Raw genomic sequence first — 23,279 nt, forward strand, 5'->3', positions numbered from 1 at the left:
GGTCCATTCATCAATTAGCTTTCAAACTAGGAACCATCTTATTTTAACTGCAGACTCCCATTTTATCATTTTAATGGGGAAACAAAAAATTAAAATAATCAAATGTAAACAAATAAGAATAATGAACAACATCTCTAATTAATAGAGATTACATAGACATATAAGATTTGTTGGTCCATGGTTATAGGCAAGGGCATGACCAAGCCCAAGGATAAAAAACCAGGGTTCGCAAAATTACAGGTTATGTCAAAACTTGTTTTTAAGATGAGTTGTGTTGGAGCTTGTGGGTTCACCTAATATAGCTTACAAAATTTTTTAAAAATTATAAAATTAAAAAACTTAAAAATATATTTAAAATATTTTTTTTGGCAGATCAATTTGCAAAGTACGAAAGTTGATCTACCAAAAAGTCTACGGAGACTTGACCCAAGAGTTACAGAATATGCTTCTGATTTTAGTGTTGAGATGGGCCTTGTACAACATGACTTGTGACACGATAGGCCACACCAAATTAAACAGACAAATAAAAGAAATGTTAATACATAAAGAGTAAATTACCTTTTCCACTCAAGGTTTGGTTAAAAAGACTTTTCCACCCCCTTAATGAAATAGATAACATTTTGTCACTTAAAATCAAATTCTGTTTATAGAGAATTAATACTGTAAAAATAAAATAGTAATTTCACTATTAAGATATTTTGAAATAAAGTATAAATGAACTTGTAAAAATCTCACTTAAAAATATTAAATATAATAGTTTGATGCCTTTTAAAGGTTTGAAAACTTACTTTTTTTTTTTTTTTCTTTTAAGTAAAGGTTTGAAAACTTCTTTTTTATTGAAACCCTAGTCACTATCAATATCATCAACTCTCCATCATCACGATCTCATTACTTGAACTTCTCAACCATTAAAACAATTTATCCGACCGTAATTTGATATTGCATCAATAACAATTTGATCAAGTCATCAATGAAATGATTTTGTTACAATTTGATTTATTTAAATTGTTTATATTGTAACTAAAGAGATGGGAGAAAAGATGGTAGAATGTCAAATGAGATATTAAGAAATGATGATGTAAGAGAGAGAATAAATTGAAGGATTTAGAATAGGAGTGTATTGCTAAAGAAATGAGGTAATAGGAGTTGACTAGGGAATAAGAAAAGAGTGAGAATAAAAAAAATTGAGAATAAAGGAGATTTTATTTAATTTGAATATATAAATTTTTTTAATTTTATTAATTTGAAATAATATGATAATGTAATATTTTACTATTTTTTATAATTTTTTTATTAACAAACTTTTATTTTAAATTAAAAAAGAATACTGTAAAAATGTTTTTAGCCTGAGAAAATGCAATTTACTCCTATCAGAAAAAAAGGTTACTCAATAAGAGTGTCGGCCAGAGCGGTGGAGGGTGGGGTGGACTTAAGTTTGAACTGGTCAAAAAGTTATGAATCTCGAGCCCCTCAACATGATTTTTTATGGGATTCTCCACTTTGACTGTTAAAAATAATGTTCTCATAAGATTTCTGAACTTTCAGATAAATAATCAAAGCCTTGAACATGTTTTCTCTGTGTCAGCCATGAGTTTCCCTAAATTTAGTTCTCCTTAACTCCCTTGAAAAAAAAATCCCATAATGCTAAAAGGCATCACAACATAATCTTGTAAATGAGGATCTGATTTCTGAAGCTGAATCAAATATAAACAGTAGTTGTAAAATGAATTAGCTAATCTATCATTTAACATTTGTAATAGTTAAAAGTCAGTCACACATACATAAGAAAGTGAATCAGTAATCTAAACCACCACCAAAAGCCAAGCATTTGCTGTAAGAATCACAATATCTTTTTTTTTTTTTTTTCTGTTTTCCCTTTTCTTTTTTCACCCCCACAATGATATACCAAATTTTCCCTTCACACATGGGATCATTTGCTTCAACATAGAAGAAGAATGAACCCCACTTTTTTGTTTTCTTTAAATATCACAATTTCAGGATTAATGAAACACTTCTTTCCCTATTTTGCTATCTGCTTACTTGATTTAGAATCTAAAACATGTTTTACATCTGGAGCTTACTCTTTCTTGCCTTCACTTCATTGATTCTGACTTTTCCCTTTCTTTGATTTGCTCTTCTCTTGCATCTTCTTTTTCTTCGCTTCGGCAGTAATCCAAGTATAATCTTGGGGAATCGCAAACGGATCTTGGATGGTCTCTATTCTACTGCTAGAACCACTGGAGGATGAGCCAGGGCGATAGTAAGGAGCTTTAATCCACTGAAACCATGATGAACTTGTCGACTGCATCACTGAAGGGCTTTCTCTGCCTGCAGCATTAGGGCTTGATGGGGGAGTTGCAAACTCGTCCACCGGCTGTAATTCCTCAAACTTTGTAAAAGTAACAAGCACTCTGATAGTTGGAACCACTGGTATAGCAACCTGAATGCACCAATGAACAACTTCTTAGCCAACAGATTTTTATTTAAACTATGATACAAGGAGATAATGAACAGAGGTATAATGCAGCACTTGATGATAATAACAAGAATAATAAGTTGAAGTATTCCAAGGCACTGGTTAGAAGAATTGTTATACAACAAAGTAGAACAGAATTTTGGCAAAAGCAGATTACCAATGTCCTCTATGTAACTCCAACAAGCTAGAACCACTCCCACCATCTGATCTTGTATATGGTAAAATTCTCATTACAGTAATTCATAAACCAAAACAATAGAGATTGTAATGACTCAACTTTCAGTAATTATTACATCCCAATTTTCTTTCAGGAAGTGATGAATCTACCACCTCCATCATTTTTACTTGAAATCTGTTAGTCATACCATTCATGTTAGAAATCTAGGGGAAGTTCTTTGGGATTGAGAGAATCTGACACTTAAACAACACCGGTAATCAGGTTTCTACATGCTACAAATAAAAAATTTTTGACAATTTCAAATTCCTTACATTCTGATGTCTAAGATTTGACATCATCTGCATCAGCAGCAGTATACAGGAAAACCAGAAATTCCAAGGATAGTTCCATATAGAATGACCAACTGTCTATAAAACAATCATGAGAACCATAGGTTGGTGGCTAGAAATCAGTAATTCAATCTGACCTGGATGACAGCAAATTATAAACCACATGTTCTATTTATTTTCCTAACTTAAAAAAACTTTAATTGTACCAAACCAAACATATTTTGATCAGCTTTGCACCAACAATAGATGGCCTCAGGAATCAAAATATGTAATGTTGATTCTCTTGGTGCACAATGCATAATTATGCAAGTTGGTGCCATTATTCTTCTAAGTAAAAAGAATTGTGAATGTTATAATCTATTGACACAGTCAGTATATCAATTAGCGTTCACACTTACTAGCTAAGGACCATTTATTTTTAGGTATCAACTTTTACAGCATCTCTCTCCATTGCTCATTTTTTAATCCTCACAACAATATGGGTACCGGCAACATGCAACAGTCCAATGATAATGAACTCCCCAAGAAAGTGGGAGTTCCAAAAAAAATACACAATCAATCATTTCAAAGATGTATAAACTACACGCCAATAATTTAAAATTCACAGATGTTACAGGAAACACTTCAGAAATTCCAGATAATTTATCACCCAAGAAAAATTCCCCTAGCCATTGATAAAGGCAAAACTTTTCTATACCAAAAGACTAAAGGAAACTTTCTCAAGGTTCTCAGCCACTTTCCCTTTCACTGAGCTCCTCCTGCTGTAAAGATAGTGACTCCCTACAGTCCCCTTACAAGTCATACACAATGAGATTGCTTCCTAATTTCAGCATTTGAACACTTACAATACTATCATGTAGATAGCAGCTACTAGAGGTGATTATATGTTCTTGTTCAAGGTAATATTGAATATGTTTAAAATAAACTTTGCGCAACCATATGGTGATTAGTCTTACACAATCCTGTCCTGAAAAGGTTTTACAACTCAAAATAATCTATATCCTGTGGTCTATCTGATCAATTCCAATAGCCCAGAAGGGAAAAGGTCAGATAGCACTAGACAGGCATCCAGTTTGAAACATGTAACTTAAGACCTGAACTTATTGCATGAATTGAGCGGGAAGAAAAGCAACTAGAATAAAAGAATCTTGAACTCTAAAGTGAAGGAGCCATGTGAATAAGTAAAAATGGACAATATCTTTAAACCAAAACTAACAAAGAAAGAATTGAAAAGACTGATTCAGAAGAGAGCACATTACTGCAAACATGTCTATCCAGTTGCTCAGACATCAATGCTTGTGAGTGAAGGCATAAGTGAGCCGAGTAATACCATTCAACTTTCACTGATTAGCTTCAAAACTAGAACCCACTTTAACAGTCAGAGTTTATCATTATTGACTCAATTCTTCTACCAACACTAGTCAGCCAATTGATGTACTTCTAAATTCTAAGCTTAGTATGCCTATAAACCATAGAATGGTAAAAAAGAGGAAAAACAGGCACCAAGTATGCAATCAATGAGCATGACACTTCTTATACAGGGGGAAAAAAAAACTCATATACAAACCAGAAGATAATAGAGGTCATGAAAATTTTCAACTCATTTGCAATTTTACTATAAGACCAACCTTAGAAAGGTGCACCATTCAGGTAAAGCACCTTTACCCCTCCCCACACCAACCGGAGCCTCTAAACAGCAAATGTCTTTAAATAGAATGACATAAAAATAAGTTAAAATCGATACATCAGTGAGGTAAAGCATTTTCAAACAGCAATAAGAAGATAATATAACTAAAAGTTGAGTAAGAGTTGTAATACAGAATAAAGATCTGCATACCTTAACTGGAAAAGTTCCCATTGGGAGTTTTGTGGTAAGCAGTTCTCTTAAACGACGAATAGCCTTAACCTTGTTTGCAAGAATGTCAAGCAATGGCAGCAGTTCTTCAGTTTGTAGTGGGAAGTTTGGGGAAAGCCAGAGAATAGGCCTCAACCCTTTCTTATACTCATTCTCACGAGCTCCATCCTTGCGCCGATGCCCACTATCAGAACTTACAGAAGTTGATGTTCTGGTATCCCTTCCTCTCCGGTGCTCATCCCTCACAACAATCTCAACAGAATGTCTACCTGGTTTTATCTGACTTCCAGAGGGAGAGTCCCCAAGAAGATCACTCACCTTCTCTTCAACACAGAGCGAACTTCTAGGTGGTACAGTCTTCTTCTGTCCTTCAGGTTTGGAATCCCGTTTCCTCCATCCACCAAACCATCCTTTCTTTTCTTGTTTACTGTCTCCATTTCTACATGAACTCAAATCCTGAATGGGAATCTCCCTATGCTCATAACAACTATGGCGGTGAGCAATAATCCCATCACCATTCTCATTGCTCGTTTCAGATGTATCCAATTTGAGTGCAACCTCAAGTTGCCTTCTTTCATCTTCCGTCAAAATATCATCAAGCTCCTCACTCTCGGCTTCATTTTCATTGCAAGATGAGAAGAACTCATCATCTGTCATAGCTCCAGGGACTCTCCTAGATTTAATGCTAACAACTACATTATGCATATCGTATACCTTTGCTTTCCATGGACCCACCATCTCTGTTTTCTCCTGACGCCTCCACGTCAACTGTGGCAAAAGAACTGCTTGAGTCACATCAATCCCAGGCCTAAATATATTAGTTTGAGACATTGCAGCCACTTCTTGTCGAATCTCTTCTTCTGTTGCTTGAGAGCCAGCCCCATCCAACGCATTCATCACCTCCTTATCCTTATGTGAGATCATGCAGAGTGATCCAGGAGGAACCTTTCCATCTTCAGACCCATCACCAAGGAAAAGAATACTCTGATCTGATCTCTGGATCCTAAACCCATCAAATCCAGCCAAAGTCATATCCGCCCTCAAATTGGCACCCCTCTTCCAAATTTTATAAGTATCTGAAGGAGCAATTCTTGAAATAAAAGGTATCACAGAACTCTCAAAATGGAACGTAATTTCCATATAAAAATCCCTCATCCTTTGCATAGTCGCAATTAACCGAGGCAATCTCCGACACCATTTAGCCCATGCCAATGGCTGGTAATGCCTAACTATAATCATGGAAATCCCTTCTTCTCTATTGCAAATTGCCTCCTGGAGTGCACTCCATCCCTGTTCATTCTGCAAACTCCAATCAGCCCCAGCAACCATAAGCATCTCTGTTGCAGTCTCATCACCAAGTTTGACAGCCAAATGAAGAGGGGTGTCCCGATTGGGGACATCCCGCCTATCAATCACAGCAGATATTGTGTCAGCCTTCTCTTCTTCTGCCAAGGATGCCATTTCAGTACGAATCTCAGCCGGATTACCAAGCCTCGGAAGAGCAGCAAGTATTTTCCTGAGACTGGCATAATCTCTCGTGGCAATAGCCTTGTGCACAGGGCTATGAGCATATTTAGAAACATCAATACCCGCCATGCCACAGGTGTATCAACAATATCAACTCACACTAATACACTCACAGCCACACCCCCAATTATTCTACGATTCAACCAACATAATAAATGATCACTGCCCGATTCAAACCCTAGCAATTATTTATCTTCACAAACCACTGAGAAAAACACATCCAACAATAGAAAAATATCAGACCTAATTCAAGTAACACCGCGGAGAACAACCTAAAACAAGAGACAGTCACGACTATGAACAGAAACAAAAAGAAAAGAAGAAGCAGAAGAAGAAGAAGAAGGAAAAAAAAGAATCTTTTCATTGGGTCCAAAACCAAGAGATTCAAGAAACTAAGAGAATGAAGAAAAAACTTAACTTACCTTACTTGTTCTAGGAGTTGTTCCTGGTTTCTCTTTAGCTTCTTCCCTCAAAGAAACCAAGATTGCTCCACCCACATAGCACTAAACCCCACCAACACACACCTGTCTATCTCTTTGTTTCTCTCGGTTTGTTCTCTCTCTTAGTGTTCTTCAACTAAAAATAAAAAGAAAAACAAGAGATCCTTGTGATCCAATCCAGATCAGACAAACACAAGAACATGCATGTGGGTGTGTGAAGCTATATTTAAAAAAATATATAATTAAAAAAGTTAAAAAAAAAATAAGCAATGATAGAAAACTAACAAAAAGGAGAAGAAAAGAAAACCCAGGTGGGGAATCCAGTAAAGAAATGAAAAGATTAAAGATTTTGAAGAATGAAGAAAGGAATACTAGAAAGCATTAGAACCCCACCATTGAAGCAAACAAAATCAACAGGTTATGTTGAGAAAAAAAAAAAAAAAAGCGAATATCATAAAAGAGATGTAAAACCAACTACTTTGTAAGCAAAGATAGATTTTGGGAGTTTACTTCATCCTGTACACTTGACAGATGAAATTAAACAACACAATTAGAAGATTTTTTATTAAAAAAAAAAGCAAAGTGGGGCTCAGAGGCAATTGGATTCCAGTGATTCGTGACTCTGATTAAAGTACCATTTTCATTTATTTTTTTAAATACCCTATTTCTGAATAAATTCGAGTTGATAGAAAAGTAAAAAATTGAATAAATAAAATAGGAAGCACGTGAGGAGAAGCTGCTTTGGTATTTCGTTGTGGTTATTTTATTAGAATAATAAATAAATAAATGTGATTAATAATAGAATAGAAGAGAGAAACAGAAACAGAAACGTCCAAAAGGCAGAGTAGTTAATTGGGAGAATAAAGAATTAAATAAATGAGGCCAAATTTTACTTATTTCGAAAATGTAACGGACCCACTTTACTCTGTTGCCACGTTGTCAGACATTAGTATGTTCCGGATAGTAACCCGCCCCGTATCCACTTCCGTTACCCAATATTTATCATATTTAATAAAATTATCTTTGCTGATATAAAAATGAATATATAAATAATATGTGATTATATGATTTGATTATTTTAAATTAATGATAAAGTAATATTTAAATATAGAATAATATATAATATATATATTTATTTATATATTCAAAATATATATACATAATATTATTCATTGTTAATATAAAAAATAATATTATTTATACTCACTTTTAGTATTGGACCTGAACCAAGATGATTGGGGTTTGAAAGTTGACTTAACTCGATTTGATTCAGTTTGAATTATTTAGTTTAAATTTAAATCGAGTTTGAGTTAAAAGATTCAACTTATTTTAAAATTAAGCTAAAAAAAGTTTGGTTCGATTTGACTCATTGCTAGGTAAATGACTTGATTTGATTCAAATATAGTTTGTAGCTCAATTCAAATTATGTTAAATAATTGTTAAACTATATAGTTTTATTAATGAATCACGAATTTAACCTATGAATTTGAGTTATAGATATAAATTATAAATTCGAGTCAAACTCGAACTAAACATTTTCATTTGAACCAAACTATAATCACCTTCAACATTGGTTTGATGAACTCGAACCGAATTCAAAATGAACTATTTTTTATTCAAGCCAAGGGATGTTTTAACTCAACTCGATTTGTATTTATCCCTACCTACTTTGAGTACATAAATGAATATATACTTATTTATATATTATCATATGATTAGATATTAATTTATATTTAATTCAAAATTATACAATCATATAATAATATATATTAAATATTTTCTATTTATATATTTAAAATAAATATATATAATTTTATTATTAATTTAAATAAAAATTATGTTTTAGTAACAGATGGAGTGGAATAATTATATGAAAATATTTCTTAAATTGAAAATATTTTCAACTTGATCTCTTTCATTAATTATGTTGATCATGTGAGTGTTAGAATAATTCTGTGAATTATGAATATCCATTTTCTTCTGACAGTACTAAAAGAAGATTTGACTGGAAATTGTACATTGAAAATGAATTTAGTTAGGAAAATTGGAACCAAAAATAGAATGGAGATAGACTCCACCCTTATTAATGATGGTGGTTGAACACAGATCAAGGGCTATTTATGGAAATAATAATTGGGTTGTCATCATTATGCCATTTTTTTACCACAACACAACCATAATTCATATCAAAATTCCCATCCCATCCATCTTTTCTCTCTTTTTGTTGTGCTTTTCTACTTTGGTTTTAATTATATAGGAATTATATTTTATGCCAAAATTTAAAACTACACATTTATCTTTTTTTTTCCCCTATGCAAATAATATTTTTTCTATATTCAAAAAGTCTTATCATAAAAAAAAAACTCTAAATATAATAATACAAGATGAGTTTGATTCAAATAAATTTTTATTACTAAAAATAAAAAATAATTACAAAAATAGATTATTTAAAATATTACTAGATCTAAAAATTATTACAATATTAGATGAAATTTGATAAAATTAATAAGTATAAGTAATTATTATTTTTGATATGAGGTATTAAAAAAATACTAATATAATATTTTATTTAAATATCTTTAGATATAATTATTTTAAATTTTTTTTATATTAATTAAAAATGATATTACTTTTATCCTAAAAGGTTAATAAATAAAAATTATATTGTAACAAAATAAAAATTATATTAATAATTTTTTAATACTTAATATAAGGATATTAATGAAATTACCTTTTATATTATTTATTACATCACCTTTATTAATAAAATGTTACTATAAATTTTTATATTATAATATTTCATTATTTAATAAATCAAACAAGATAATATTAATAATAAAATATAGATTATTAAAATAATATTTTAAAACTTAAACCAATCGTACCGTAAATTCGTTTTCTTTTTTAACTTCATTGGATTTTTTAATTTTTTAATTTTCAAATTATTTAAAATTTATGACAAATCAAACTTGTATTTGATAACTCACTTTTTATAGCTACACTCTTTAATTATATGTATATATATGGGTGGGTAAGATATGTTATTTGCATAAACGACTTAGATTCATATGTTCAAAATTGAAGTTTTTTTATTTATTTATTTATTTTTTACAAAACCTTGAGTATCAAATATTTTTAATACATATAAGGTATTTATATTTGTACAGAAGATAAGTTTATATTACCCGAATGGGGTGTCAATTGTATAAAGTTACAAATACCCCTTTTCATGTGAAATAATGTTAGTTATGTAAAATTATAAATACCTTTTTTGGCTAAACAAATGTTTGATACCTAATTAGGTAATTTTGCTTATTTGGTCAAATTTGGTCAAATCTTAAGGTTTCTATCAATTATTTTGTTAAATCCAATTGAAACATAGAATTTGAACAATTTTTTCTTTTTTGGGGGTCAGATCTTATCAAAATGTAAGATTCAACCAACTTTTGAATTTCTTTAAATTTAAGGGTATTTGCTAAGTGAAAAAAGTTCCTTTAAATTATACTTATCTAACAATTTTGTGAAAAAAAAAATTCACCATGGGCATAATGGACTTTTTATAACATACAAACCAAAGGTCCAAGATTTGTTATTGGATTTGAATTTGTATTTTATAAGCTAACAATTAATAATTAATTTTTTGTTACTACATGAAAAAAAAAGACAGCAATGAAAATTGAATGTATGATAAACTGAATACTTTATTAACAAAGTGGAAATTGAATTTGAAAATGGATCAATAATCTTGTGTTTAGAGCTCAAAGTAGGGGCTTTTCTGCAATATTTTAAAACATAAGCTAACCAATGAGAAGTTCCTGCATCGAACTTAAGGGATTTAGAGTAACATAAGAAAACGCAGAAAAAGCACACGGAAGGTTGAGGGAATATTCGCCAAAACGACAGCTTGCTTCCCAATTGTAACATTAATGTCAATTTATTGCGAGATTCCCAGTTGAGGACCTAATCACCCTGGACTGGGTTAGGCCGGGGCTACATTTCAAAATAACCTGGACGCGGAAAAAAGCCGGGTTTTTGATATTCAGACCGGGCCTACGCTGGTTTTCCAGCTCGGTATTGGTTGAGTAAACCGGGAGGTTGTTTAGAGTTTACCATTTGGGGCGTTTAGTGCAAAAATTCAAATATATATTTTTGATAATCTATCTATTTTATTTTATTTTATTAATATAAAAAATAATATAAAAGATAATCTAATTATTATATCTATCATAAGTATTAAAAATTATTAAAGTAATCATGATTTTGTTATAATTCTATCATTATATATTAATTTATTAGAACAAAAATCTTATTTTTAATTAATATAACAAATAATATAAAAAATGTTTTAAAATAATTATATCAAAATTATTTAAATAAATAATAATAATTTAATATTTTTTACTACATCAAATTAAATGTAATAATTAATTAATTTTATTAATTTTTATTATAATATATCTTTAAAATAATTTTTTTGATTTTTGATTTTTTTGTTATATAATTTTCCCCAGGGCTAACTTCAAAATATAATAGAACTGGACCCAACCCAAATACACTTAAGGCCTTGCTCACTATAACATTTTCCCACAAGGGTGATGGGAGAAACCTTTCTTTATTTTTTATTAACAAAATTATGCGTATAATTTTATATATAAACAATAATTTATTATTATATAATTAAGTATTATTTTATTTTTAATTTTTATTTAATTTAATAGCATGATAACAACGTATTGTTTGTGCTTAGCACTGCTATTTTTTATTCAATTGAGCCAAAAATCTAAAGCTTCATCCATGTATGCACTAAAAACAAAATGGTTTTGTGAACCTAAATTATTATTCATACATGCTCAGACACAGCCAGCAAGTCAGTAATTCCAAAAAATCTGGTTTCGCCGGAATTGTTTCTTGAGATATACTGCAATTAGTTTCCTGTAAGTCCATTTTCTCTGCCTACTAAACTCCATAAAGGCCTCTACGCTTGAGTGGAAGTCCCCCTTACCAAAAGCTTCAAATGTCAATGGATCTGTTGATACCTGCGGAGAATCATCGACATTCATTTTAGAGAGAGCAAAATCCAAATTTCTTCCAAGTCTTTTATCCAAGTAAGCATCAACAACACAACCATAGGTCACTAGATCAGGAACAACATTTTCCTGTTTCATATGCTCAAGGCTAAGGTGGAGATCCCAGAACAAAGCCATTTTTGAAAAGGCCACAGCTCTTATGTTAAATGTAGTGAGATCAGGACGAAAACCAGCTTCTAACATGTTCATAAATTCTCTTTGCAAGCTTTTCATTTTGAAATTTGCAGCATATGATAACAACAGATAGTTCCAAAGAAGATTTCCCACATCTTTCCTTCCAAGACCGACATTCTTCAAGAATGTTCCTAATCTGTAGAACTTTTTCTCCTTCAGATAGGCGGACGACACTGCTTTGATTCCTTCTTTATCAATAAGATGTCTAGAACTTTTAAGAAAACCACAAGCAGTCTCCATCTGTGTTAATGACCCAAAAGTGCTATAATGTTTAATCAAGGCATTTCCCATGGTAGAATCCACCGGCAAACCCCTTGAAACCATTTCCTTCAATGTATTTTCCATTAGCTCAAGCTGTCCTAGGTTCCCAAAGCAAGAGATAGCGGCTGAGTATGCTTGAGGCAGTAAGCTGAAATTTCTTGAACTTAACTGATCCAAAATTTTTATTACCTCATTATATTGTCCCATCCTCCCATAAGCATCCATCAATTCAGAAATTATGTTAATTGTCAGCACAAACGAGCTATTCAATAGCATCTCCCAAATCGCCTGAGCCTGGGGGAAAAGGCCATTATCTGCATAACAAAACATCAAAGCTGGCAGGGTGGAGATTTCTGGTAAAGAGCCTTCAGTTTTCATCTCAAGTAAAACCTCCTCAGTTAGATGAGTCGTCTCTTTTCCTCTTAGTTTTTGTACCAAATAAGCACAATCCACAAAGGTATTCTTGATTTTGACAATTGCTCCCTGCCTCCGATATTGTGTTTTCTGTATGATTTAAGAAAAAGTTATACATTAGTTGATATAAATCTTCATAATAGATAAAAACAGGAAAACGTTGTGTCAAGAATATAAGGTCTGAATAGAAAATTATCATCAAAGAGATATGATATATGATGATGGAACAAACACAACGCATATATCCAAAGGCTATAGACATGAAAAGGGAACAGATTAAAATGTAGCTGAAATAAGATGATCTACGCAAAGGGAACATTATCCAATAAGGGAATGGCATGGAAATAACAATTAGGATATCTGTTGAGTGATATATTAAAAACTACTCGGGCAACCTATTTTGACAAAACACATAAATACTCCTAGATCAAGCTAAGCTCACTCTCTCAAGATTAAATGTTTAAATGCATAAAAACTTCTAGCACAAGGGGTGGTATGTATAAATGCTTCACAATGAATAAGCATGGTCAAAAGATTTGCAGTGCGTAATCATCTGAGATGGAATGTAAGTGATCACAATCAAAGATGGTTAAACAATACTCCAATAGTTAATCGACTTAATGGGTTGCCTAGGCAATCAGTTAATGCAGGTGTTGTGCAAAAAGATGAATTCATTATGCCTATGAATCAAATATATCTAAAGCATGATGAGTTTGTGAGATACTATTCTGGTGACAAACTCGTGCAGTAATTCAATGAAATGCAGACCAGAATGGCAACTGGCTCACTCAGCACAGTAGCACTGAAGATAAAAACATAACAGAACTTTTATTAAGAGAAAAACTGAAACTCGGCTTGGATTGGACGATCAAATGAAAACTAAAATCCAGCTTATCATGTCTAAGAGCTAATTATGATGTGATACCACAGCAAAAACCCTTCAGTAAGAATGCTCAGACCATTCAAGACAACTGAATTATGATAAAATTGCTTTTGCGCATTTAAGGAATCAATTTACATCAAGTACACAGATAAGAAGACAAGTGGTACATAATCGAATCTTTTAGTGTTAACTGATAATATCACTGATAAGTATACAAACGCAAACAAAGAAATATATGATTTCACAACACATAATCCAAATCCAAAGGTAATAACAGAGATGACAAGTAAATAAAAAAGCTTGTAAATTTATAGGCAGGTATGCACCTTGCGGTCTAAACCTCCGTGCTTTGGGTGGACTTGGCAGCAATGAACCTCACAACTCTTCAAATTCGCAGATCCCATCATGCGGAGAGGAAGAGTTTCCATTTTTAACTCTTATTTATTAATTAAACAGAGCAAGAGAAATTAAAATAGAAACTTCATAACAAATTTTCAATGACTGGCTGCTAAACACTGCTTGAGCACAGTTAACATGTAAGTTTTTTTGCAAGCTATAGGAGCTAAAACATGCAAAGACAATGAACGAAGACTATGAATCTACAAAGAAATCACCAAAACCAGGATTTGAACTCTGATTTTCAAACAGAAAATCACTGCTAAAACAGAAACCCATTGATTAAATCAGTCGCACAAGCAAGAAACACCAAAATGCCCACAAAGCAGAAGGGCAGAACCAATGAAAACAAGTACAAATGGCAAAGATAGTAAAGAAAGTCGAAACCCAGATAAGGGCGTAATGAATTGTGTGTTGTCAATTAATGAATGGCGATTGCAGTTACTGTGGGCGGTGAGCCAATTGCCACTTATAGGAGAAGTGGGGGATAAAAAAACAGATGGGAGGTAAAAAGGGTCAACCGACGCAACTTTGGGGTTTGCTTACTTGAGAAGTTTACTAGGAGAGACTATCAATTAAGGTATAAGTTTCTGGGAGCCGAAGGCTTAATAAGAATAGCATTTCCAAATTCTTCCATAATGCCCCACTCAAGGGTGAATTGCTATTATTTTCTTTTGTTATCTTCTATACAAATCTGGCCAAAAAAAAAAAACAATAACAAAATAAAAAAATATTATGAAAATCCAATTAGGTCATTGGCCCCAAATGGCTTTGTATGCGAAAAAGCCTTTGGGATGATTTTGGTTTCCCTGCAATCACAGAACTTGACGTAAGATCTACAACGTAAACAAGCTAAACTGTGAGCTATTCAATTAAATTCAGTCAAACTTAAATTTGAGTCGCTTGAGTTTAACTCTCCAATTGAGTTTAAATCTGATATTAAATATTTTGATTTTTAATAGTAATTAGATCTTACTTAAAATCGATCACCTCAATTCTTATCAAGAACAAAAAATAAAAAAGTCTGATTCTAATTTCTATTTCTAAATGCTAGGTAATTTTAGTTCCCTTTTTTTTTTTTTTTTTTTTTCGCAACGTACTCAAACTTATTCACCTGTCACCAGTTATGTTTACATCAGGTGGTACAATAGTCAGTTGGGTTTCAAAGTTGTAAAAGATTGCTGCCCTCCTTACTACAGTGGTAGAGTATGTTGCTATGTTAGAAGATGGAAAGAAGTTGATATGGTTACAGTGAATTTTAGAACACTTTATTTTGTGATACTCAAAGTGTGATTCTTTTTGTGAAGAATCGAGTCTACCATTATAGGACAAAGCACACACAAGTTTTTTTTGTCATTCCATAGGCTCAACTTTGGAAGAGGGAGATACAACTCTCGATAAGACTTAAAAGAACAAAAACCTTGTTGAAATGCTTACAAGGTAGTTACTATTAAGAAACTGAAGTGTTCCAAGACTTTAGTTCAGAAAATTTGTTTGCCAGATTTTTAAAAAAGTATCCAAAATTAGTTGGGTGAAAGAGTATCCGAAATCTCGTGGACATGCAGCCAAAATTAGCAGAAAGCATTCAACAAAGCAAAATGTTGTTGTTTTCTAAGGTGGAACATTGGCTCGAAACCAACAAATATATGAGGGTTTGGAATTGTGAATGGTGTGAAGATAATTTGAGTCTTTTGGCTAAATGCTATAGATATTTTCTCCTAAAATAGAATCTTATGGCACACAGTGGAGAGGATGAAAAAATGACCTTTACAAAAATAAAGGCCAAAGTACTAATTCCCAACCAAAGAATATTGTTTTCTCAAATTTCTACTTTTTAATTTTAAAAATCTTATTTATCTACTCATAAACGGTTAAGTTTATTAGTTTAAGGTAAAATCATCGTTTTATCTATACTATTAAAAATAAACTAAAATTTTATCTCATTTTTTCCTATAAACCCTAAAAGTAATAATTTTTCCCCCATAAGCCAAATTTAAAAAAAATCACTTTTTTCCGTTTAGACTTTTATTTTAATATCTGATCACTTCTTTTAGTGTCGATTCTAGTGATTTCTCTCTTTTGATGATTCCTCTTTCTCCAGTGGTCTATAATATATTACTCAATTATAGACTTTTAACTTTAGTTTCAAAAACACTTTGAATGAAAGAGGAAAAAAGATTATGATCAATTTCAAAATGTAACTGAAAAGGCAAAAAAAAAAAAAAAAGCACAAGGAATGTTTATAAAATAGCCATAATTGAAGATAATTCATTCATTAAAATAGTAATTTCATTATTACTTTCACCACATGATTACTTTATCTTATCCCATACATCTTCTTATAAATATTATATATCAAAATAACATGGAAAATTATAAAGTTGAAGGAAAATAAAATAAATAACTTAACATAGCGAGCTTTATGCTGTAGCAACACTGTGAAGGACAACTGTCTCAACAGTAAGTCCAGGTCCAAATCCGAAGAGCACTCCCCACTCAAGACCTTCTCCAGTGGTCTTTAATCCATTTTCTTTTGATTTCTTCCTCATTTCATCTAAAATAAACAAGACACATGCACTTGACATGTTTCCATACTCGGAAAGAATATGTCTTGTGGCATGCAACTTCTCTTCCTTGAGACCTAATTTAGCTTCAACTTGATCTAAAATTGCAGCGCCACCAGGATGTGCAATCCAAAAAAGTGAGTTCCAATCAGAAATTCCTAAAGGTTGAAATGCTTCGACCAAGCTCGCCTCAATGTTCTTAGAAATAAGTCCAGGAACATCTTTCAAAAGGTGAAATGTAAGCCCAATTTCACGAAGGTGACCATCAATAGCCCCAATACTATTAGGCAAAATTGTTTGCGTCGTAGAGACTAATTCAAACATGGGTTTCTCAACTTCGGGAATAGGGTCAGAACCGACAATGACAGCAGCTGCACCATCGCCGAACAAAGCTTGACCCACAAGACTATCAAGGTGGGTGTCACTCGGACCACGGAAAGTAACAGCGGTAATTTCTGAACACACAACAAGGACACGAGCACCTTTGTTGTTCTCAGCCAAGTCTTTTGCGAGGCGTAGAACCGTGCCGCCAGCAAAGCAACCTTGTTGGTACATCATATAACGCTTAACAGATAGACGAAGGCCCAAGAGCTTGGTGAGTTGGTAGTCAGCACCGGGCATGTCAACACCACTGGTGGTGCAAAACACCAAGTGGGTGATTTTGGATTTGGGCTGACCCCATTCCTTAATAGCCTTGGCGGCTGCTTCTTTACCCAGCTTTGGGACCTCAACCACCACCATATCTTGCCTAGCATCCAATGAAGGTGCCATATATTCACAAACAGCTGGGTTTTCTTTCAAAATCTCCTCAGTCAAGTACATGTATCGCTTCTTGATCTTGGATTTATCACCTGAAATATATGACAAAAGAAGATCAACAATCTGCCCAAATGCCCTTTTTTTTTTTTTTAAGGGAACAATATAATAAACCATAGAGTTAACTAATAGGCTAGATAAGAGAATTATTCCTATCCAAAGTACATAAGAAGTCCTTTGCCTATTTTAGCAGATTCATTCAACTACGTTATGTCATTTATATTAAAATCTTCTCAATTTACTATTTCCTAAACGTGTGTGCTTTTAGTATTTCAAAAAGGAAATATATAGAAAGAAAAAGAGTGTAATCTGTTATACATAGGCTAAGATTTCAGTGCATTAATTTGATGACTCACACATGCGCTTGAATTTCTCTTTAAGCTCAGTCTTGTGCTCACTGTTGGTGATACGGAAGTAATAGTCAGGATAGGTGCTTTGATCAACACAGTTGGGAGGAGTTGCTGTTCCGATAGCCATGACGGTGGCTGGTCCTTGGGCACGTTGAGCCTTGCGAACTTCATCAACGCTCACCATTTTCTCTGTCAGTTAAGCAAGGAAAGGACTGAGTATTCTATTAATTTGCCAAGGAAATAATATTGCTGTTGTATCGAATGCTGTAAGTTTGGTGATAATTTATAAGAACGGGAGATGGCTTGGTTGGTGAGTAATCCAGTCTTAAACTATTTTATTTTTACATACAAATCAATTTTTTATATTTTTTTGAACACACATATTTTAAAGTCATCAAATAAAATATATGAAACAGGTAGGTGATTCAAAGAATTGGTCAAATTCATCCATATATGTCATGCATGACCCAAAATTTAATTCATCATTAAATACCCAAAACTCCATTTATTTCAAAATTTGTTTTGTGCACGTCAAATTTACCCATCCAGCGAAATTGAATAAGATTTCACAACCATTAAAAGTAAAAAAAATTAACTTTACTCATATCTACAGGTCATATATTTCTCATACACCGTTAAACTTTTTTATAAATATATTCAAATATGATCATTTATAATTATTTTTTTGTTAGATAAACAATTAGTTAGGTTTTTTGTTTTGTTTTTTGTTATAATTAATTAAAGAATATGAATAGATTATTAAAAGCTTAATGTCAAATTGGTAGGTGCAGAGCCTTAAATTCACTTAGCTAAATTATAAACATTAAGGCAACTGGATCTTTCAATTATGTTTCTAATAAGATTGAAGCATCACTTTTTTTGAAAATATAGTATAAAATAGCCATTTGTTATATCGTCAGCATTTTGACTCTAATACTTGAAAGCAGGGTCACGAAATTGAATATTTCTCCAACAATATACATAAGGTGATTTATTTCTTTCTTAATATTGAATAACTGGTTCAAATGGCTATTTTATATATATATATAATCGTCAGCATTTTGACTCTAACACTTGAAAGCAGGGTCACGAAATTGAATATTTCTCCAACAATATACATAAGGTGATTTATTTATTTCTTAATATTGAATAACTGGTTCAAATGGCTATTATACATACATATATATATAATTGTAGAGATGATAATTTATTTTGACTCAAAGATTGGCTATTTAGTATTGACTTTACCTAACATGGGTAGGTAGCAATGAGTCTGGGATTTGAAAAAGGGATATTAAATTTTTGAAAGGGTTTATGAAAAATAACTACAACTATCTTAATTTATGTTTGACGAAATTGTTTTTATATAAACTGAATTTTCAGTCATTCTTTTCCTCTCTTTTTTTTTTTTAAATTCATCTCAATCTCTTCAACTCCATTTCCAACTAAAATTCGATCATATATGGTAAATCAACCTTCAACTTTAAGGATAAATGGTAAATAATGTTACATGTAATTGTTTCCATGATATATTGTATAAATTTTATGATAAATGTACCTATTAAGATTAGCAAGTTTTATTAAAAAGATATGATTTTAGGTTTATAGGTTGAGTTTGATAGATTTTATTGTTATTATAGTGATTCAGTTGTGAATATAGTTGAGATTGACGAACATAGGAATGTACTTACACGAGATTGAATTGATTTTTAGGCAACTTGAAAAACATAGATAATGTATCAATGAGACATATGTTATCCAATTTACATATATAGAGAGGTTAGTGTAAGAATTTTATGTTAAGAGAGGTTACTATAATTTTTAAGTTAAACATAATTTATATGCAATGAGCATAATCTCAAGTATGTAATTGATTTAGTGTATTAAAGGGGTAAGTGTAAACAATTTATGCTAAGAAGATGCGAAAGAAATTTCCTTTGAGTATAAAGGCGATTAACTGTAAGAATTGAATGCTAAAATAAAGTTACATATTTTTCCAATTGGTGTAGCATATAACTCTTACATAGAACTAAGTTGGTGTATTATTACAACCCTTCCTCCTTGCTAATTGGGGGAAATTACAATAACCCTTATAGTTGCTTCAACTAAGCTGGTCTTCCTCAAGTTTTGATGCTTAAACTTATCTCTTGAAAATTCTCTTCACTGGTAATTACTCATTAATCTTTATCGGTTAAGATGAAGTTTTTTAATTTTATTTTTTATATTAAAACACAAAGTAGCTAATAATTAACATTTGTTATATAAGAAATTTGGTAGTGAATGATTTATAAAATTAAACTTCGACAATTCCATAAGACATTTAAGAAAGAACAGATATGTATTTTAATTATGAGTATAAATACTTCATTCTAAAATCCTAAGACTTCCTTGTTTTTCTCACTTAAACTTTAAGGTTGTCCAAGTAAAAACCTGGTCTTCAATAAAATAAGATGGGTGTAAGATTACAAGGAAGTTTAATATTTAACCAAAAGGAAAAAAAAAAAGAAAAATACAAGGATGTGTTGAAAAATTGCCCGTGATGAAAACAATTAATTCATTAAGGCTTCAAATTCATTGTTGTTTTCACTACATAAATACTTCTTGATATTGTCATACATCCTTTGAGGAATTTAATGTAAATAGCATTGACATTTTAAAAAATAAGAAGCATAATGAAAAATCAATTTAACATAACAATTATTAAATGGTAGTGATACCGTAAAGAATCATTATCTCAACGGTAAGTCCGGGGCCAAATCTGAAGAGAATCCCTCACTCAAGACCCTCATTTGTGGTCTTGAAACCATTCTCGATTGATTTCTTTCTCATTTCATCTAAAATAAATAACATATATGCACTTGACATATTGCCATACTCAGAAGCTATATGTCTTGTGGCATGTAACTTTTCTTTTTTAATACCAAATTCGGCTTCAACTTGGTCCAAAATTGATGGGCCACCCGGATGTGCAATCCAAAAAAGTGAGTTCCAATCAGAGAGACCCAAAGGTTTGAATGCTTCAACCAAACTCTTCTCAATGTTCTTGGAAATAAGTCCGGGAACATCTTTTAAAAGGTGAAATGTAAGCCCAACTTCACGGAGATGCCCATCGATAACCTCATCGCTATCAGGCAAAATAGTTTGAGCTATAGAGACTAATTCAAACATGGGCTTCTCAACTCCTGGCACGGGGTCAGAACCAACAATGACAGCAGCTGCACCATCGCCAAACAAGGCTTGACCCATAAGACTGTCAAGGTGGGTGTCACTAGGACCCCGGAAAGTAACAGCGGTAATTTCTGAACACACAACAAGGACACGAGCACCTTTGTTGTTCTCAGCCAAGTCTTTTGCAAGACGTAGAACCGTGCCGCCAGCAAAGCAACCTTGTTGGTACATCATATAATGCTTAACAGATGGACGAAGGCCCAAGAGCTTGGTGAGTTGATAGTCAGCACCAGGCATGTCAACACCACTGGTGGTGCAAAACACCAAGTGGGTGATTTTGGATTTGCGCTGACCCTATTCCTAAATAGCATTGGCGGCTGCTTCTTTAACTAGCTTTGGGACCTCAACCACCACCATATCTTGCCTGGCATCCAATGAAGGTGCCATATATTCGCTAACAGCTGGGTTTTCTTTCAAAATCTCTTCTGTCTAGTACATGTATCGCTTCTTGATCAAGGATTTTTCACCTGAAAAATATCACAAAATAAGGTCAATTGGAGTAGTTGGATATTAAAAATAACTAGGTTGGTGAGGATAAAATAAATGTATGATAATTGTTGTAATCTCTACACATTGTAAGTCACCCTAAAATGACCTACACATGCGCTTGAATTTCTCCTTAAGCTCAGTCTTGTGCTCACTGTTGGTGATACGGAAGTAATAGTCAGGATAGGTGCTCTGATCAACACAGTTGGGAGGAGTTGTTGTTCCAATAGCCATGACGGTGGCTGGACCGTCGGCACGTTGAGCCTTGAAAACTTGGTCAATGGTCACCATATTTCTCTTTCTTGTATTGTACTTGCTAAGGAGATGTATATAATGAGTGCTATGTGGATTACTGTTAGTTTGGCCAGGTATTTATAAGAAAAAGAATTGGTAGTCGAGTAGTACGTGATATTTTTCTCCAGTCTTGTTTGCCGTTTTGACACTAATTTTTTACATTTGCAATAATGAAATCAAACAAACATAATTGTTCAAGAATAACCAGTTGTTTTGAACATTTCAAAGATTCCACCGATTTATATATTAAGGTCATTAAGAAACCGATAAAATTTCAATATGAAATAGGTAGGTGCTCTACGGTGAACTTAAAGAATTAGTCAGACTCAACCATATTTACATACATATGTATAATTTATTAGTATGTCTTGTAAGGCCTAATATTTAATTAACTAAATTCCAAAATTTTATTATTGGCTATTGGCTATAACCAAAAAGGGTAAATGGTAGAGGGTTAGGTTGACTGCTAGATTATATACTTACAAGTATTGGTGGATGTGATCTAAAGGGACATGTATCAAATCATTGTTTACTTTGAACAAGTTAAATTTGGACAGTAAAAATTTATGTTATCAATCTCAATAATGATGTCTTGTTGATATCATCATATTTAAACTTGTCTCGTTGGTGATTATATCTATTTTGTAATGATTCTTTTTTTTTCCCTTTCCCCTAATACTACTATTCATTAACGGAGGTGAACTAAATTTTGAGTTGATAATTTTAAATAAGAGTTCAGCTTGATTAAGTTAGCCTTTGTTCAATTCAATTCAATTCGAATCTACTCATACATAGAATGCTAAAGTGGATTGTTGATGTATGGCCATGACTCATTTGAGCTCTGTAAAAGGGCTTTCAAAAAAAAAAAAAAACCAAGGTCTAACTATAAGGTTATAGTTCATCATATTGGCTCCCTATAACACCCTGCATCAGAGCTCCTATCCTTCGATAGAAATGTTACTTAGACTAAATATGTATTATAAAAATAATGTATGAATTTCCAAACATGCAAAATTACGAAAATACTTTTATATAAATCAAATGCAGAATATACACATACCAAGTGTCACATAAAACATTTTAAAATAACAATCTATGTAATCCAAATTATAAATAACATCTCTAAATATGTGTACAATAAAATATTTGAAAGTCATACAAATAATTGTGAACAATGGAAATAAATCTAAACATCATCAAGAAACCCTCTCATGCTACAATTCGATTGTCTTGTCGCCTCCACCTCAATGTTCACCTATAAAACCAATAGAAAGGGAATGAGTAATCAAATACTCAGGAAGTAAGAACATATATACAAAACATGAATCTCAATTTTTCCCTTTCATGTTTATCTTGTCACATTCCTAATGTTCATCACTCTCGTTATCTAGGGTTCATCTCTATCCTTCCTCGAATGACATGAAACACATTGTATGTATGCCATTCATTCTAATGGTGAATGCATTTGTTCTTCATCTTATCTCAACTCATCTCAATGTCAATCAATCTAGATTGAAATAG

General features: G+C 32.3%; 3 protein-coding genes and 1 pseudogene across 5 annotated transcripts; all 4 read right to left on the reverse strand.

The window, feature by feature from the left end:
• Positions 1-1,716: 1,716 nt before the first annotated feature.
• Positions 1,717-7,336, reverse strand: LOC123221086. 3 transcript variants are annotated; one of them, XM_044643769.1, is made up of 3 exons: positions 6,793-7,336; positions 4,821-6,570; positions 1,717-2,440 (listed from the first exon to the last, which is right to left on the reverse strand). In XM_044643769.1, the coding sequence occupies exons 2-3, from the start codon at positions 6,432-6,434 to the stop codon at positions 2,099-2,101; spliced, it is 1,956 nt and encodes a 651-aa protein (XP_044499704.1). In that variant the 5' UTR covers positions 6,435-6,570; positions 6,793-7,336; the 3' UTR covers positions 1,717-2,098. The 3 variants fall into 3 exon arrangements, with proteins under 3 accessions (XP_044499704.1, XP_044499703.1, XP_044499705.1); XM_044643768.1 differs by having other exon boundaries at positions 6,788-7,336; XM_044643770.1 differs by having other exon boundaries at positions 4,821-6,637; positions 6,788-7,336.
• Positions 7,337-11,538: 4,202 nt separating this feature from the next.
• On the reverse strand, positions 11,539-14,561 carry LOC123221033 (pentatricopeptide repeat-containing protein At3g42630). Its single transcript, XM_044643700.1, has 2 exons — positions 13,951-14,561; positions 11,539-12,831 (listed from the first exon to the last, which is right to left on the reverse strand). The coding sequence occupies exons 1-2, from the start codon at positions 14,050-14,052 to the stop codon at positions 11,674-11,676; spliced, it is 1,260 nt and encodes a 419-aa protein (XP_044499635.1). The 5' UTR covers positions 14,053-14,561; the 3' UTR covers positions 11,539-11,673.
• A 1,698-nt stretch (positions 14,562-16,259) lies between these two features.
• On the reverse strand, positions 16,260-18,019 carry LOC123221039 (chalcone synthase 1-like). Its single transcript, XM_044643706.1, has 2 exons — positions 17,757-18,019; positions 16,260-17,435 (listed from the first exon to the last, which is right to left on the reverse strand). The coding sequence occupies exons 1-2, from the start codon at positions 17,932-17,934 to the stop codon at positions 16,441-16,443; spliced, it is 1,173 nt and encodes a 390-aa protein (XP_044499641.1). The 5' UTR covers positions 17,935-18,019; the 3' UTR covers positions 16,260-16,440.
• Positions 18,020-20,450: 2,431 nt separating this feature from the next.
• LOC123221041 lies at positions 20,451-21,755 on the reverse strand (annotated as a pseudogene).
• Between the last annotated feature and the right edge of the window lie 1,524 nt (positions 21,756-23,279).

This window comes from Mangifera indica, chromosome 7 (genome assembly GCF_011075055.1).
Source record: "Mangifera indica cultivar Alphonso chromosome 7, CATAS_Mindica_2.1, whole genome shotgun sequence".
Taxonomy (NCBI): domain Eukaryota; kingdom Viridiplantae; phylum Streptophyta; class Magnoliopsida; order Sapindales; family Anacardiaceae; genus Mangifera; species Mangifera indica.